This window comes from Mesoplodon densirostris, chromosome 18, assembly GCF_025265405.1.
Source record: "Mesoplodon densirostris isolate mMesDen1 chromosome 18, mMesDen1 primary haplotype, whole genome shotgun sequence".
NCBI lineage: Eukaryota > Metazoa > Chordata > Mammalia > Artiodactyla > Ziphiidae > Mesoplodon > Mesoplodon densirostris.
Window position 1 is genome coordinate 3,488,345 of NC_082678.1, and position 17,775 is coordinate 3,506,119.

A 17,775-nucleotide genomic window follows, 5' to 3' on the forward strand; every position below is an offset into this window, starting at 1 on the left:
TACAACATCACATTAATCATGGGAAATTTGCATTTGCTACGTGGCTAGCACCAGAGCACTCGAGGTTTTCAGCCAAGACCACAGTGTTAGTCCCAGATAATATGGTTTCAGGGTTGGTATCCGCTGGGATTTCTGAACATCCATGTTAAGAATATGGGGACCCTGGATGTTTAAGATCTCCTTTGCAGTAGATTCAACTGTAGGGAACTACCAACAAAGAAATACTAAAGCAATATGTGGAAAATGGGAGGCTTTTCTGAACCCTCTCTCACCCCTCCCCAAAATCATTTTACAGCCTAGCATAGGCCCAGTTTCATGATTCAAAATTCCATAAAAGTACAGCTTTTATCAGGTTTCTCTTTGTCTGGGGCCTCAAGCCTGGAATCCAGCAAGGCATCTGAGACCACTGAAGAGCTGTAACTGGGGCCTCGCAGCAGCTGCGGTGGCAACAGAATCTGGCTGTGTTCTCTAGAGAGATTTCAGGAGAGCAAACAGAAAGAGAGACAAAGAGTCCTCCCTGGGTATTTCTATGCACATTCTAATGCTGCCCGCACTGCCCTGGAGCGTTATTATAGACCCAGAAACCAGATTGCTTTATAATAAAGCATATAACTGCTTTTTTTTTTAATTTGAGTTGGTTGGAAACAAGCATTCTTTGGAATTATTTCCCCCCCCCCCATACAGCTGTCCAGACCCACAGGAAGGGGGGAATGGTGATAGTAAGAGGTCTAAGAAAAGAAATAAAGCAGACACCAAAAATACAAAGTTTATGAAAAAACAATTTCCAACTTCATAGGAAAGCAACACTCCATGAGGGGAACATCAAAGAAGAGTCATCGCCATCATCAGGCCGCTTCTGAGCTTCTTGGCCTTTTCTTCCTCTCACTCCCATGCACCCTAGGCCCTAGGCACACCGTGCTTTTGGTCGGCACCAAAACTGGAATCATGCATTTTCTTCTACCTAGAATCCACAGCCTCAGTCTATGAAACCCAACACATTCTGCTCAACTGTGTCTCCTCAGTGACAGCCTCCCAGAGACTCAGCTGGAATTGGGCTCTGTTTCAGCCTTCACCACAGGGATTTGTATTCAGGTCTTTCTCCTCCAATTAGTAGGTGCTCAATTATTATTTGTGAAGTTAAATTCAGTGCATTCCAAGTGTTGCAAGTTACCACAGATTGAGTTTAATATCTAGTATATCAAGACCATACTATGGAGATAGGATGCAAATATTTTGAGGTAACAGTTGAGATAACCAGCTATGCAACAGAGAATTAAATGGGTTATGAGCATCGTGCTCATATTTGCCATGTTGTCTGAAGAGGTGCTGTAGCATCCATGGATTTATATCTATGTGTGCTGTGGAGTGGTTTCTATTTCCATTTTTTTGCATGTTCCCTTTGCACATGTATTTCTGCTGCATCTGTCACCAGAGCATCTTGACATCTGGTTGCACACTGATACATTTGGCAATTTTAAGCTTCGGTCACTTTGCTTTATTTGGGAGAAGTGACTTCCCTCTTTCTTATCTAGTCATTTTTTGAATTTTATTCCCGGTTCAGCTGGTGTAAGAGCAGCACTTCAGAAAGGAGCCAGGTGTCTTGGGAAGCTGGCTCCTCTCCGGGCCCCCGAGGTGGAGTCAGTGTCCTACTCCTCTCAGCCTCTCATTAATGTCCCTGACATTGTGCCAAGAGTGTTGATTGAAATCAACTCTCTGGATAGTGGTGCTAATTTGTGATACCCCGTGGTTCTCTTACTTGTTCGCACAGTTAACAGAATCTTCCTCAACTGTTTTCCCAGTTGAGATGAGATATTTGGGAATCAAGTAGAGCATTTTATGTAATAAGTGTTCAGTAATCTTTAGAGGTGAATTTGTTTAAAGCCTATGTAAGGTTGGGGTCTCATATGCCCTGTTAGGAGCAAGGACCATTATAATCTATTACTGTGTAAAGTTGACCTAGCACGTAAATTTTACTTCCTTCTTAAATGAAGATGTATTTTAGCAGATATCATGCTAAAATGCCTAATAATATTCTTATAGAGAAGTTCAACAAGCTCTTTAGCCTAAAAAAAACTTTTTTTTCAAAGTAATCTTTTTAAAATCAAAGCCTCAGGACTTCTCTGGTGGCACAGTGATTAAGAATCCACCTGCCAGGGGCTTCCCTGGTGGCCCAGTGGTTGAGAATCCACCTGCCAATGCAGCCGCTCGCTGCAACTAGAGAAAGCCCGTGCGCAGTGACAAAGACCCAACACAGCCATAAATAAATAAATAAATAAATAAATAAAAAGAATCCACCTGCCAATGCAGGGGACACAGGTTCGAGCCCTGGTCTGGGAAGATCCCACATGCCGCGGAGCAACTAAGCCCGTGCGCCACAACTACTGAGACCGCTCTAGAGCCCGCGAGCCACAACTACTGAGCCTGCATGCCACAACTACTGAAGCCTGCGCACCTAGAGCCCGTGCTCTGCAACAAGAGAAGCCACCGCAATGAGAAGCCCGCGCACCACAATGAAGAGTAGCTCCCACTCGCTGCAACTAGAGAAAGCCCGCGTGCAGCAATGAAGACCCAACACAGCCAAAAATAAATAAATAAATAATTAGTTAATTCATTAATTAAAAAAAAATAAAGCCTCACCTTACAGATGAAAAAAAGAGAGAGAAAATTGGCTGTTTAACCCCCTTTTGTGAGCAATGAGGCTTTTTTTCTGTTGCCATATAATCAGTTTTCTTGACTTTGGAGTTTGAAAAATACCAGTTTGATTTCACTGAAGGATCCAAGGTAAATTGTATGCCTCTGTGTGTATGGTGCCCTCTGAAGCTGGGAAGGTGCTGAGAGGTGTGTCTTTCACATGCAGTTGTAGAGGGCACTCTCCTCACCAGATGATGGTCCCCATACTCTCTCTTTCAAAGGCCGCAGAGGCACAGCACCCAGCCTCTCACTTCAGCAGCTAAGCTTCTTGACTGGAGCCCACTTTCAGCCACCCGGGAAGGACAACGTTAGATAGAACAGACGTAGGGACTGGAGCTTCCCGGTCCACATCCATCACCATAGCACTTAGTAATGGTGGCAAACGATATATAAGATCTACGGCCGACAGTCTGCTTTCTTTCTAGGTGACTCCACAGGCGCAATGGAAATCAGAGTATCTGTTCTGGAATTGAACTGCATAAATAAAGCAGAGTTTTATTTTTTCCATTTTGGTATCATGACTGGATTAAGTGCTGTTGCCTGAAAGCATAAAGGAATCAAGTTTTAGTTTTCATTTTTATCATTGCAAATACATTTACATTCTCCTGTTTTACAAATGCAAAAGCAGGCAGCCACTTTCAATAATTTATTTTAAAATCAATGCTAATGAGGTTATGTCTCGTCAGTGGCCGAGTTTTACAATAAAGTCTGATTTATTTAGAAAAGATCTTTGGTGTAGCTTCCCATCTAATGGTGGTGGGAAGGAGGTGGAGTAGCAGGCACGGTGACCCTCCAACTTCGGATCCAATTTGTAATTCACAGCGGAGATCTGACCCAATTTACATTGATTAGAATTGGGAGGAAGAGACATCTGCGCACAGACAGCAAAGGCAGAATAAACCCTCTCTGCAAAAGTGCCTAAGCACAGCAAATTACTGGTCTTTGTGATTAAGGTGTTTGATATCAGCAAAAGAGCTGTTCTCCATCCAAATTATTGGGTATCTCTAAAACTGAGGACGTACCAGCTCTTCTTTGAATGTTTTCAATCCTGTGAAATTGGTCCCACGTCAAAAAGGAAAAGCATCATAGCAGAGGAAGGAAGGAAGTGGGCAAGTAATAAGAAGACAATGTGGAAAGAGTGATGTTTGACATGATTTATTTCAGTGTGATCTGTTTCCCATATTTGATTTCACTCCTCCATTATCTCACATCTTTATTCCTCATGGAGAGGTGGAGGAACACTACAGGTGGTAAGTAGGAAACTGTCTGCTGCAAGGTCATACGTGGAGATAAGTAGAGTTGAGTCCTTTTCCCACAGAATCTTATAGGGCAGATATATATTTACCCATATCTATATATAGAGAAAGATAGATATCATATATCACTTTTTTTTTTTTGGCTGCGTTGGGTCTTTGTTGTTGTGCGTGGGCTTTCTCTAGTTGCAGCGAGTGGGGGCTACTCTTCCTTGTGGTGCACAGGCTTCTCATTGCAGTGGCTTCTCTTTGTTGTGGAGCATGGGCTCTAGGGCACGAAGGCTCAGTAGTTGTGGTGCATGGGCTTAGTTGCTCCAGCGGCATGTGGGATCTTCCCGAACCAGGGTTTGAACCCGTGTTCCCTGCATTGGCAGGTGGATTCTTTTTTATTTTTATTTTTTTTGCGGTACGCGGGCCTCTCACTGCTGTGGCCTCTCCCGTTGCGGAGCACAGGCTCCGGACGCACAGATTCAGAGGCCATGACTCACGGGCCCAGCCACTTCGCGGCATGTGGGATCTTCCCGGACCGGGGCATGAACCCGTGTCCCCCGCATCGGCAGGTGGACCCTCAACCACTGCGCCACCAGGGAAGCCCGGCAGGTGGGTGCTTAACCACTGTGCCACTAGGGAAGTCTCACATATTTTTAAATCTTGGTAATGTCACTTATTTCCCAAAGTATCAATCCCAACAACAATATTAATTTTAATTTTTTCAGGGGAGCTATATCATTTTGTATGTGAAATCAATTGCAATTCTTTAATGCTCTGTAGTGTTTTAATATATTTTTATGCTGTTTCTTCTTAGTTATGAGCTTAGAGTTTACTTCCCCTAGTCTGACATACCAGAACTCATGTTGCCCTATAAACCTTATATTTAAGGGGGGGGAGGGCTGTCCCATGCCATCGCCTCAAAAGTTCCATTTAATGGCATAACTGCGGGGAAGCAAGACAGATAAGTGCCCTAAGATCCACAGAGAGAAAGGAAAGTACATGTGGTCGGAAGAAACTGAGTATTCAGCCCTCAAAATGTTCCTTTTTATGCCCCATTCATTCCATGTGTGTGTGTGTGTGTGTGTGTGTGTGTGGAGGATGTAATGATGAAAAGGAGAAGTGTATTTCTGTGCATTTTACCCCCCATATAAAATAGCTTAATATGATTCTGGTACTCATGCTTTCTTGATAAGGACCCAATTCCCATGTTATCAGATAGTACGAAGTCTGGGATGAAACAGGTTAATGAGGGTAAGAAACTTAGGCCAATCATGTTGTGACTTTGACCATATACACACTTGGATGGAGTTAGAAAATAGCATTGACTTAGAATTCATTGTGTACCTGCCATTCATCCCAACTGCCCTCAGGAGCTTCCACTCTCATGAGTGAAGCAGGCTGAATAACAAACAAGAGTGAAAAGATAACTACAAGCCCCAACTACTAAGAACATAAAATTGTGTACATGACCAGCTTCTGTGACAGCTGAACAAAGCTTGATACATTAAGGACTAATTAATCACAGAGGGTTTAAACATGTGCTTAGCTTCACACACACAAGTTCTGGATGCTTACGTGGAGATAATACATTTTGAAGAGAATGCTAGAACAGGAGGAGAAATAGGGTTTGAGGAAAAGGATTAGGATCCTAGTAATAGGCGCCTAGATAATCCAGTGGATCGGAAGCTCCATAGGGCGGAGACCCGGCCAGTCTTGTCCATCACTGCATCTCCAGTTCCTAGTGCAGTGTCTTGCATACAGTTGGCACTTAAAAATGTTTGTGAATGAATGAACAGAGATGGAAATAAGAGAAGGCCAGTTGAAGGTGAGAGATGATTTTTTTTAAATGGTAATTATTGCCTTAAAAAAGAGAGTGTGATGAGCTCAGAGAAAGAAGACCCGTCAGTACAAATAACAGACTACTGACCGCTAATTGCTAATGCTGATCATGTTTATGCCCACAGATGAAGAGCATGACCTAGAAGAGGATGAGAGTGGCACTCAACAAAAAGGAGGTATGAGAGCTTCAAAAATGTACAGGTGCTGGTTAGGACTTTCGGGCTTCCCACTGGAGAAAGCACCTTTCTCTGACTACAAACATTACCAGACTCGCTAATTAAGAGGGTCACTGGTGTGTCGACCTCAACAGTCCTGAATAAGATGACTGGACAAGGAAATATGTTAACTTTAAAAGCAGCCACCCATTCACTTTAATTAATGTTCCCAGAACTGCTAAGATTTATCCTAGAGAGGGTGGGAAGCCAAACCAGATATTTATTTTTTTCCTATCAGTATTTCTTAAATCAGTACAGTGAAAATAGAATTGTCTCATCTCTAAGAGATCAGAGGATTGAGAATGGAAGGAATAGAAAAGTCTCCTATCTGAGAGGCCCGGAGATTGCGAGTTCAGAGGGGAATGGAAATGTGTCAGATCTGAAAAGTGAACTTGGGGTGAAGGATAGAATTCCTTGGTTATGTTGACTTCTGATGGCCTGGGTTGATTCCAGGCACATTTGGAAATGAATATGTAACAGCTTTGTTGGTACAAAATTGTTTCTTATTCATCCCAGACTGTTAACCGTGTTTCAGTCTGTTAGTGAGCCCATCCTTTCTAAGGTCAGATGCCCCTCTAAAGCCTCCTTAAGTGGACCAAGGACCTAGTCTGTCATTGTCTGTAAAGGAATATGTGTCGCAAAGGCCACCTCAAGGACATTCATTCCATCAGCAGAGCCTGAAAGTGCCTGATTTAGATACTGGCTGACGTTTTCTTAGAAATTCTATGGAAGTTTTAAGCTTAGGGGTTCTTTCCCTCTTCCTGTCCTGCTCCCCCTCTGTTTCTCCAGCCTCCCCTTTTCCCATTCTCCTCTCTCTTCCTTTCCTCGTGCCTTTTCTTCTCTTCCTAATCCATTCCGCAAAGCCCCTTTCCTCGGTTCATTCTCCATGGGAAGAGAATACGTAACAGGTTTAGTGAAGGACCCAACTTCACAAACACCCAGCTTCTCATGAGGAGAGAAAAGACAGCCAAGAGCTGGCATCAGAATTCATGTGCCGGGCCTCCCTGGTGGCGCAAGTGGTTGAGAGTCCGCCTGCCGATGCAGGGGATACGGGTTCGTGCCCCGGTCTGGGAGGATCCCATATGCCGCGGAGCGGCTGGGCCCGTGAGCCATGGCCGCTGAGCCTGCGCGTCCGGAGCCTGCGCGTCCGGAGCCTGTGCTCCGCAACGGGGGAGGCCACAACAGTGAGAGGCCCGCATACTGCAAAAAAAAAAAAAAAAAAAAAAAAAAAAAGAATTCATGTGCCAAAGCCAAAGAGAGAACGGAGGCAAGTAAAACAGGGATGTGAGTGTGGTTTCACGTAAGGACCTCGTGACAGTTAACACGTGTGATCAAGTCCATTCTGAATCTTCGTTTTTACCATTCTACTTGCCGTACAGAAGTCCAACAAAAAACCTGTTTCCGGACCGAGCCATGTCCCACGTATGTCTCTCCTCAACCAACTTCCCTTGCTAGTGCAGGAAAGGAGCACTTCATGTGGACGGCTTGGGTGGAGTAACTAGAAGCTTCCTATGGCCAACTTTAAACTCCCATGGGAAGCAGCAGTCTTCTGGCAAAAGCCTAAAATTCAGTTTCAGACGTCTCCCTCATACCTTTTCTTCCTTCCACCCCTCTTTCTAAGGTTCAATCTGAAGAGTGAGGAGAGTTTTATTTCTTAACTGTGCCAGCAGCTATCATTGAAGTACATTTAAAAAAAAAAAAAAAACCCTTTGTTCCTCATGCTTCCTGCCTCCAAAATAGGTGTTGTTAAAGTGTAGTGAGCTCTAAATATGTTTCTATGGTTTATACCTGCCACCAGTTATAACGATTGGTGACTTAGTGATTAAAAAAACAGAGGAGGACTTTTCCCTCTCTCTGCAGAATCTGAGGCAGGAATTTATATTACCTGTGTTTACTTATTTATTTATTGAATTTATATGGTGCCTTTTCTACAAAGGAGCTATAGAAACTGCAACAAATATGTAACATCCAAATGTCATCACTTAGCTTTAAAACAATAAAATACAGAGGTTCGTGGGATAGGTAGGCATATAAAAGGCCGGGAGCTCCAGGACAACGTGAATTCTTCTGTAACAGGCAAGCTACACAGGTTTGGTTCACTTGGGCAAGTCAGGGGTCACATGCCCTTTGAGGGGGAAAAATATTTTCTCCTAAAAGATACCATGGCTAGCAGGGTCACCTTTAAAATCCACATACTTTTCTTCACTATTCCAGGGATCCTTTTCCTGGAATGCTATGCTTTTCACTGATGGAACTGCTTACTTTTTTTTTTTTTTTTTTTTTTTTGCGGTATGCGGGCCTCTCACCGTTGGGGCCTCTCCCATTGCGGAGCACAGGCTCTGGACGCGCAGGCCCAGCAGCCATGGCTCACGGGCCCAGCCGTTCCGTGGCATGTGGGATCTTCCCGGACCGGGGCACGAACCCATGTTCCCTGCATCGGCAGGCGGACTCTTAACCACTGCGCCACCAGGGAAGCCCGACTGCTTACATTTTTAAAACCCAACTAAGAGCTTATCAGAAGAGGGGAAAAAGGAATTCAGTTTATCCTGATTGGGTGTTAATGACCCTGTAAGATGTAATTTCTTTTATTTTGTTCTGTTACCTAGAAAATCTATCACGGCCTTGTAGTATTGATTATTCAATCTATAAAGAGCTCGGTTTACAGCTTGACTGTTAGTAACAGGGTTATTCTAATGAGTGACTCTTCAACACCTCAGATTTTCACTAAATTCCAACCCATCAGCCTAACAGTCTAACACTAAGTGTCTTTGGTGATGACAGCTTATCTCCCTTCCCTATCATGAGAAGGCATGTCCAGGTAACCAAAAATAAAACTCATTCTGTGCTGTCTGTATGAAAACAGCTGGCCGTTTGCTTGGGTATGCCATGAAAAACAAAAAGCAGAGCTGGAGGCGCAAATCATCCTTAGATATGTCAAACCTCTGACCAAGGAGGATCTTGAAACAGGTTGCTTTTGCTCTGAAGTTGTAGGCAAACTCAGCCAAGGGGGATCCCATGTTCACTCATTTCTGCAGGGCAGAAAAATGGTTGCTGATGAGCATTCCATTTCTGAGGCACTTTTTCCACTTTAGTGGCAGCCAATGGAGTGAACTATTACACAAAAGAAACAGAGGGGAGCCACAGAGGTATTTGCATCTCTTACTTTTTGAAACCTATTTCCCAAGACAAATGTGAGTGGATCGTCACCCAGCTATAACTTTGGCCCAATAAAAGGAACACAGGAGATGAAAATTAGGATCTGTGAGTGTTCCCCACTTCAAGATCATACTTATAACATTAAGGACCATAGTAATTTTGGGGCTTCCCTGGTGGCGCAGTGGTTGAGAGTCCCCCTGCCGATGCAGGGGACATGGGTTCGTGCCTTGGTCTGGGAAGATCCCACATGCCGCGGAGCGGCTGGGCCCATGGGCCATGGCTGCTGAGCCTGCGCGGCCGGAGCCTGTGCTCCACAACAGGAGAGGCCACAACAATGAGAGGCCCACGTACAGCAAAAAAAAAAAAAGGACCATAGTAATTTCAAAACTCAAAGACTAAAGGGCTATGAAAACAAGCAAATAGTATTGTTCAGTTGCTCTTCCTGTTCTGGTGTCAAAGTCAGTGGAGCTTGGCAAAATTTTTTGCCTTTCTTTCTGAAATGGTTAATAAGGTATCAGGCTGAGTCTGCTTTAATGGACTGAACATGGTGGCCTTTCTGGCCTGGCCTAGAGAACATTTCAAGTCCCTTCCAATGGGCCATTGCTTTGGCCTTCTTTGTCCATTTCTCATGCTCTAGCAAGAACTGGCTTTATCTGTCTTCTCCTTTTGTCTCTCTTTTCTATAATCTGTTAAGTAGTTATACCCAGGGCCACATTGGCACAGTCCTTTTGCTTATCAAGAAAATGTAAACAACATGCTGACTTGCCTTTTGCCTCTTTTCCTTGGTCACAGCTTGAATTCTGGAGCTACCCACTATCCCCCAAACAGAAGCCCAAGGTGACATATGAACTCTGGAAAGAACATAGTCAGGCTCTGTTGTCCCTAAGGAGGGGGAAAGGCAGAATGGTGTCTGCTCCTTTCACCTTAGAACTCTTTCCGTCATGGAGGCTCATTTTCAAATATTGACTCTGTCAATAGTAGCACCAACTTGGCCTCAGTTACAGGAGAAATGACTGTCACTGGTTATAAAGACTTGGTGTGGAATGACAGATGCTTTGCAATAAATACCTAGAAAAGAGAGAAAAACAATATATTTTTTAACTTGGTCTGCTGCTAGCCTTCCTATGACATTTTACCTGCTGGGAGCATAGCTCCTCTGACATGGGACAAAGAAAATAAGATGCTTCCCCCCTTTTTCTTTCTCTAGAAAAAGTCCTCCTCAGCTCTGCTGGCAATTTAAATGCCGTGACCATACCCATTAGCTTCTCTATCATTGTAATTGTTGTTAATTGTTATAACTGTTTTAGTTATTAGTGGTGTCATTATTGCTCTAGGTCCTCTGTCTGTTTTATGCTGAATATATTAGTGCTTTTCTTTAGAATTTCCAGGCTTTATTTAGTGCAGAGTTACGTTTTTTTGGATAGACGTTGAGAAATGCTGGCATTAAGCTTTATTCTTTTGTTTTTCATTCCAAATGGACAGACTGGAAAAAAATAATTAGATGGAATAATGTCCTCAAAATGAGAATGAGGATGTTTTGAATTAATTAAATGGTCAGAATGCTGCACTATTTCTGATCTCAGACTGCTGCCAGAGGAGTGTAAACCTAAAGGAACCTCAATCCAGCCCACAGAGGCAATCCTTCCTCTCAGGCTCCCAATTCCTTACTGATCTAAAGACATCAAAGTCTCCCCATGCTTCCTCTGTTCACAGGACATGCTGGGCAAGTTTAGGGAGAAGCTGGACTGGCCCAGCAGACCTCCCAGCCATCAAGCTCTTCCTGGGGCCAAGTTTCAGGAATAAAGCCCTCCTTGGCCTTACCTCTTCACCTCTTCAAGGTTTGATCAGGCTTTTGTTTTACAACTAAAGCTTCAGGGAAACCTTCTCTGACCCCTCAGACTAGGTTAGGTTCCCTATTATACACAGGACCCTCAATTTCTCCTTTGAAGACATATCGCAATCATAAATAAATAAATAGTTGTGTGACTGTTTCATGGTGCCGCCACTGCTGGATGGCAGCCCTAAGGGTGGGAACCGTGTGCGTGGCTGATGCAGAATTCCCAGCATCTAGCATAGTCCATGGCACAGTAGGTTCTGTGTACATGTCTGTTGAAGGCTAAAGAATGAATGTACTGAAGTTTCGTGCACACATATACCTAAAGCCAATCACATGTGTTAAACTGGGAGTCTGCAACACAGAATCCAATCTTGTCCAGTTAAGACATTCCTCTCCCAGATTTCTTTAATACCAGAATACCTCTGTTTACATAGCAAGTCCAACCTTTTCCCCATTTTTAGCCCTTCATTCTGCTTATTTTCCGAAGCAGCCTTGTTATGATTCTGACAATTCCAGTTCTTGGGCTAGGTTAAACTATCTCCTGGATTCCTGAGCTCTATCTTCTTTGGGCCTTTAGCTTATGAAAAATTGAAGGCATCTTCTATCTTTAGTTTTTCTTGGAAGGCTTTTGTTTTTCTGCTAGCTTCTTGCATTCCCTATGATCTGTTGTGCTTTTAGAATAGCTCTTTTTCCAGATGTTCTCCCCAGGTGTCTTAGATACCCAATATCAAATCACTTTTTACATATATACCCAAAAGGTACTCATAATCTCAGGAGCTGTCCCACACCCAGGCATGTGGGGAGCAGTACACCACAGTGACCATCTGCTAGGCCAGAAAAAGCCAAGAGAACTTTGTCAGTCTTACAATTTGGAAACATCAAGTTATGTTTTTAAAAAATCTATTTTTATAAAATTATTTTCTTTATCACATATAAATCCATGAAGAATATTGATGTCAATATACTTTTCATTCCTAAACTTAGGCAAGATCTTGGGGTGAATCATCAACTCCATTACAACTGAAAAAGCATTATATCCTCTGGGAAAACTACTTCATTTTTCAGGAACTGATATTTCTCTATTATTTCATGCACTGATATCCCTCCCCAAAAAAACATGCCTTGTCTTTTCAATAGTTCGCATTTTTTCCTAATGAATTTTTTTTTCCAAACATATTCTTAACTCTGTGCCAGAATGTTTCCAGTGTAGTTGTCTTGTTTGCTACCCTCTGTTGTCTACTGCATATACAAACATTTTCTGTGTAAAGAAAACATGCTTGAGTTTCTATGTGGTTAACATTTTTACTTTTGTTTGCAGTATCTGAATCTGAACAGCTCTGTCCCCCTCTGTTTTTGTGCACTTTACGATTCCTCCTAAAGTTCTTTTCCAGAGACATATAGGGATTTTGTTCCTCTGTGCCTTTATTCTTTGAATTGCTCATACGTTAGGAACAAGGAGACAAACAGCAAATACAGCCAGAGCCTGTGTCCCCCCACTGCCCACCTGCCCTCTATCTATTCCCATCCCCAGCAACGAGCACCATCACCCCTCCTGGGAGGGTCAAGACAAATGAAGGGAAAGGTGGAAACTGTAGAATAAGGTCCCCCCAGATCATTTGAATTTTAATTAGAACCCAGGACTCCTAACTCCCATCAGTAGGAATGTCATCTTTTTTTTTTTTTTTTGCCATACGCGGGCCTCTCACTGTTGTGGCCTCTCCCGTTGCGGAGCACAGGCTCCGGACGCACAGGCTCAGCGGCCATGGCTCACGGGCCCAGCCGTTCCGCGGCATGTGGGATCTTCCCGGACCGGGGCACAAACCCGTGTCCCCTGCATCGGCAGGCGGACTCTCAACCACTGCGCCACCAGGGAAGCCCCAGGAATGTCATCTTTTGTAGGTGCTTTGCATATCACTCTCATACATAGTGTCCTAAGGAACGGGGAGCACTGCCACATTATCCCTGGTCCAGTGGGCATTAGCTCTCCTGCCATTCAAATCCCCAGATCCTCTCCCACTTTGTACTCTAGTGTTTAACCTTTCCGGGTAGAAGAAGATCAATACGAATTCTTCATTGTTAAGAATCTATGACTGTCCTGTGGCATCACTGCCATCTAGTCTTGCTGAGAAGCCCAGTAAATCTCTTCAGCTGCTTCTAAAGCTTGGTTTGTTGTCGTTGGTTGCTTTCATTTTTAATGCAGATCACTTTGGTTTCTGTTCCCCTGGGGACTTGCAGATAAATCTTGGCAGACATGTTCAGCGTCTACAAATGAGATGCTGGAAAAGGGCCAGCCCACCCAGAATTTAGTTGTAATGGATGAGACACCCCCTTGGTTCCACTTAAAGACTGGGCTATTCGTTTCCACATTTATTGGTAATTACCTCCTATAGTAAGTACCTGGGTGGGAAGTGCCCAGGATGAAGTTCCTGTGTAACAGAGGGGGCCAACCTGTGAGACTGCAATGCAGATCTGTGCTGGCTGACTCAGCCTCTCTCGTAAACAAGCAGAATTAGGAGACTTATCTCATTCCTTCAATGCATAATAAAAAGACGCACTGGATAGTTTAGATGCCCTGGATGAAGAAAGTCTGGCAGAAAATCTCTTTGTGCTGCTTACTTATAAACCAGGTGAAAAATTACCTGCTTGATTTTCTTTTATTAATATATGAATATATTTATCATATTACTGAATAGCATCTGACTAAGGGTGAACTGTAAATATTTAATGTTAGTTAATGATCTCCTTCTCCCACAGTCCTTTGCTCATGCTGAGTGTCTGGCTGTATCTCATCCCAAACCCCCTGAATCTTAGGTTTCCTAGGGGTAATATCAGAACCTTGGTTTCCATTTGCAGCAAAAATGTGGGCTCCATAGAAAAAGACAGGGTCCTTTTAACTTTGATTTCTCCTCTCTTTGATCAGTGGACTATGCCAATTATTATCAGGGCCTATGGGATTGCCATGGTGACCAGCCAGACGAACTGTCCTTCCAACGGGGTGACCTCATCCGCATTCTGAGCAAGGTAAGGATTAGAGTGTGGGGCTTGGATCAAAAGTGGATTTTCTCACTCTTGATGATGTAGTCACCATAACCAGAATTATCCCATGTCATATTCTTCTCTTGTGTGTATTACATGGCTCCCTAACACGTAAACTTCCATTGTTTTATAATTGTCAGGGAAAATTTTAATTGAAAATTCAGATTCAGGAACCAATTTTTGAATTTAAAAATAGAATAAAGTAGACATAATACTAAAACTATGCCAATCAAAATTTGATCATTTTAAAGGGTCTTGTGGTGCTTAAAAGGTCATCACCACATACATAATTTATTACCATAAAATACTCTTGAAAATATTCTAGCCGGGTCAGCTGCCTTCTTGTTTCATCTATAGATAAACAACACTGTAACATAGTTATATATGGGGGGAGGAGTCAGAGCTAGTTAGCTCAGTTGGTTTGAGCAAGTGCTGACAAGGCCAAGATAGTGAATCCAACTCACAAGGGCCAGCTAACTTCCTTCTCTTCCTCAGTCACAGAGGTAGCCCCTAGCCACAGTTAACCATCTCACAAATGGTATTGCTGGATACAAAAAGATGGGCAAAAATAAGGATATATTATTGCAGATCCATCACCAACGTGAAGAAGCTTCAAAACTCATGGGCTACTGTTTGAGGGATCACTAACACCATCCTTGTAAAGAAAGACTGCACATATTCTGTATAGGTGGGCTAAGGAAATCGATTCTGTCCCTAAAAAACTTGTTAAAAAGTTCTCCCTCTATGAGGCAATCAATATCAACACATTTTTGAAAGAGGCGCAATTTGCTCTTTAATTGATTAGTATGTGAACTCCATAAAGGAAAATGGAAAACCCATTGTGTTATTAACCCATCATTTACAATTTATCTTTGTTCTGTAAATGTCATTACCTTGGCCAGGTGTTTGTCTCAGTTTGAAATATACCACAAGCTCCTTAAGCAGCAGACCAGGGCTGACCGAAGGTACCTTTCAGCAGTTCCAACGAGTCCCGTTTGAACTAGGACCAAATTCAGACCCAACCTTTTTCCAGAGAGCAGGAGGCCTGCAATCCCTGCTGGGTGAGATCACAATCTTCTAGTGATTTCTTCCAGGCTCCTAATTCAGCACCACCCTAGTGCCATTCCGGTGCAGCTCCAATACACCAAGAATAAATTGGAAGCAAAGAAGGGAGTGGACATTGGCCTGATTGGTATTTCAAATGCCCGAAAGCAAAGTTTGCCGAGTAATAGAATTTGTGTACATTATTACCACGCTGGGGTAATCGAGTTATCCACTCAGGTGTGACCAGGCCTCTGTTTGCCCAGAGCCTGCAGGTGAACAAATTAACTGTTTACATTGTCTGAGGTGCCTGTGGCAGGAGAAGGGGAGGACAGAGTCAGACTGTCTGCTGGCGGTCATGATTATTTTGTTTGTTTTGCATGTCTTTTGCCTTTGTTAATGACTTCTCACTGGGGGTCCCTTTCCTCCATTTAGAAGGGGCTGTGCGGTGACTTGCCCTGCAGTATAGAGCTGTCTGCCGTTACCAGGGCTGTTGTAATTTTGAGATACCAAAGAACGTGGGGACCTTCCCCAACCTGTTTTGGGTTTTTTTAACCAAGCCCCCTTCCCCTCCTTCATTACTAAAAGCCAATATATCAGAGTTTAATTCACAGGGAATAGTTGGCTGCCTTGGTTCTATCGGGCATCTTTCTCCATCTCCTGGAAGGTCCTGAGTTCGTAGTCATCCCTTACCTTGGTAGTAGCACATTTCTTACCCCAAAAGCTACACCAGTTGCCACCCTTCTCCACATTGCTCATCTCTGCATGGCAAGGGAAGAAATTAGAAGCTTAACTGAAGTTTCCCTCATAAAACTTCAGTCCAGTTAACATTGGCTTGGGGAGCATTTCAGATTGGATTTACCTTTATTATGTTACTTAACTCAATAAGAGTCCTTGGACAGGAAGGAACCTTAAAAGGCCACCCGATCCATTCCCTTGCCTCTAAAAAGCACAAATGAACCAATTCAGACAGATGGAAAAGGAGATTCCACTGCCATTGTCAGCTGTATGTCTATTCAGATGTTCAGTAACTCCTAATCTCAGGAATTTTCTCTCATATGGATCCTAAATTTATTCCATATTATTCCATATTTAGCCCCAGCTGGCTTCCTTTATTGGAGTCAGTTACACTCTGCAGCCTGCCTCTCACACCTGAAGGGACAGAACTGACCCAAGTTGAGGTTAGTCCAGAAAAATGGTATCTAGAAACCTCCATTTTACTTTTCTCTCTGGCCAGTAGAACTTGCGTCAGGCGAGAAAAGCCCACTTCTTAGGAACCTAGAGAAGTCTGTTTCCCTGAGAAACACAAGACAAGATGCAACTGAGTGCAGCTCAGCTTACCTGGAGCAGTTTCCTCACCTGTAAAATGAGGGAGTTGTGTTAGAGCTCTAAGGTTCCTTCCACCTCAAACATTCCTGGTCTAAATAAACATGGTGAGGCTGACTTCGCAAATCTGCTAAAGAAATGCCACACAAAAATGTGTCTTAGCTTTAATTATTTATTCAGATTAAACAAAGAAAAAAATTCTACGTTCTTTTGTTTTGGGCCCTCATAAATGCATTTGGCTTTTCCCTCTCTCTTTGTATGATAAGAGAAATATTCTGAGGGGCAGGGGGTGGCAGGTAGAGAACAGAAGTGGCCCCTGGATGGGGAAGTGGGGTGGGAATTGGGGGGTAATAACTTTATTCTTGGGTTCCTGCTGCTCCCTGCTGTTTCTTTCTCTCTCTCTTTTTTTTTTTTGGTATTTATTTGTTTTTTTTTTTAATTGAAGTATAGTTTATTTACAATGTTGTGATTTACAATGTTGTGTTAGTTTCTGGTGTATAGCAAAGTGATTCAGTTTTACATATATATGTATATGTATATATATATATATTCTTTTTCAGATTCTTTTCCATTATAGTTTATTACAAGGTATTGAATTTAGTTCCTTGTGCTATACAGTGGGACTTTGTTGTTTATCTATTTTATATAGAGTAGTATGTATCTGCTAATCCCAAACTCCTGATTTATCCTTCCCTCCCCCTTTCCCCTTTGGTAACCATAAGATCGTTTTCTGCGTCTATGAGTCTATTTCTATTTTATAAATAGTATGTTGATTTGTATCATTTTTTTCAGATTTCACATATAAGTGATATCATATATTTGTCTTTCTCTGACTTACTACACTTAGTATGATAATCTCTAGGTCCATTCATGTTGCTGCAAATGGCATTATTTCATTCTTTTTTATAGATTAATAATATTCATTATATATATATATATATATATATATATATATATATATATATACACACACACACACATGCGTAAACACACACACCACACCTACTGTTTTTTAATAGTTGCCCAAGTATGACCCAACCCTGAATCCTAGAATCCTAGGGCCAAGAGAGTCTGTTAGGGTCTAGGGCCTTTGGTCTAGGGCCTTTGGATAGGAATGATCCCAGAAAGAGAGCTATTTACCCTTTTAAAAATTTTTTTCCAGAGAAGATGATTGGCTGGGTAAGAAAGCTGCACCCCCATAGATAACCAAATGCCCATCACCTGTCCTATTCTTAGGGAAGCAAATCGTCAACAGGTGGGTTACTTATGTGACCTTGAACAAAGTCACTTAATCTTGCTAATCCTCAGTTTCCTCATCTGTAGAAATGGGATAATTTCTATTTATAGGGTATTGTGACACTTTCATTAGGGAATTTGTGTAAAGAAGCGC

At 42.7% G+C, this 17,775-nt stretch overlaps 1 protein-coding gene across 1 annotated transcript in view; it reads left to right on the forward strand.

Moving 5' to 3' along the window:
- The window catches only part of SKAP1 (src kinase associated phosphoprotein 1), a 269,272-nt gene that overhangs the window by 235,052 nt on the left and 16,445 nt on the right, over positions 1–17,775 (forward strand). The window contains exons 10-11 of the mRNA XM_060081646.1: positions 5,900–5,950; positions 13,903–14,003. Of these exons, the coding sequence (XP_059937629.1) occupies positions 5,900–5,950; positions 13,903–14,003 (152 nt within the window). The remainder of the gene's footprint in view (positions 1–5,899; positions 5,951–13,902; positions 14,004–17,775) is intronic.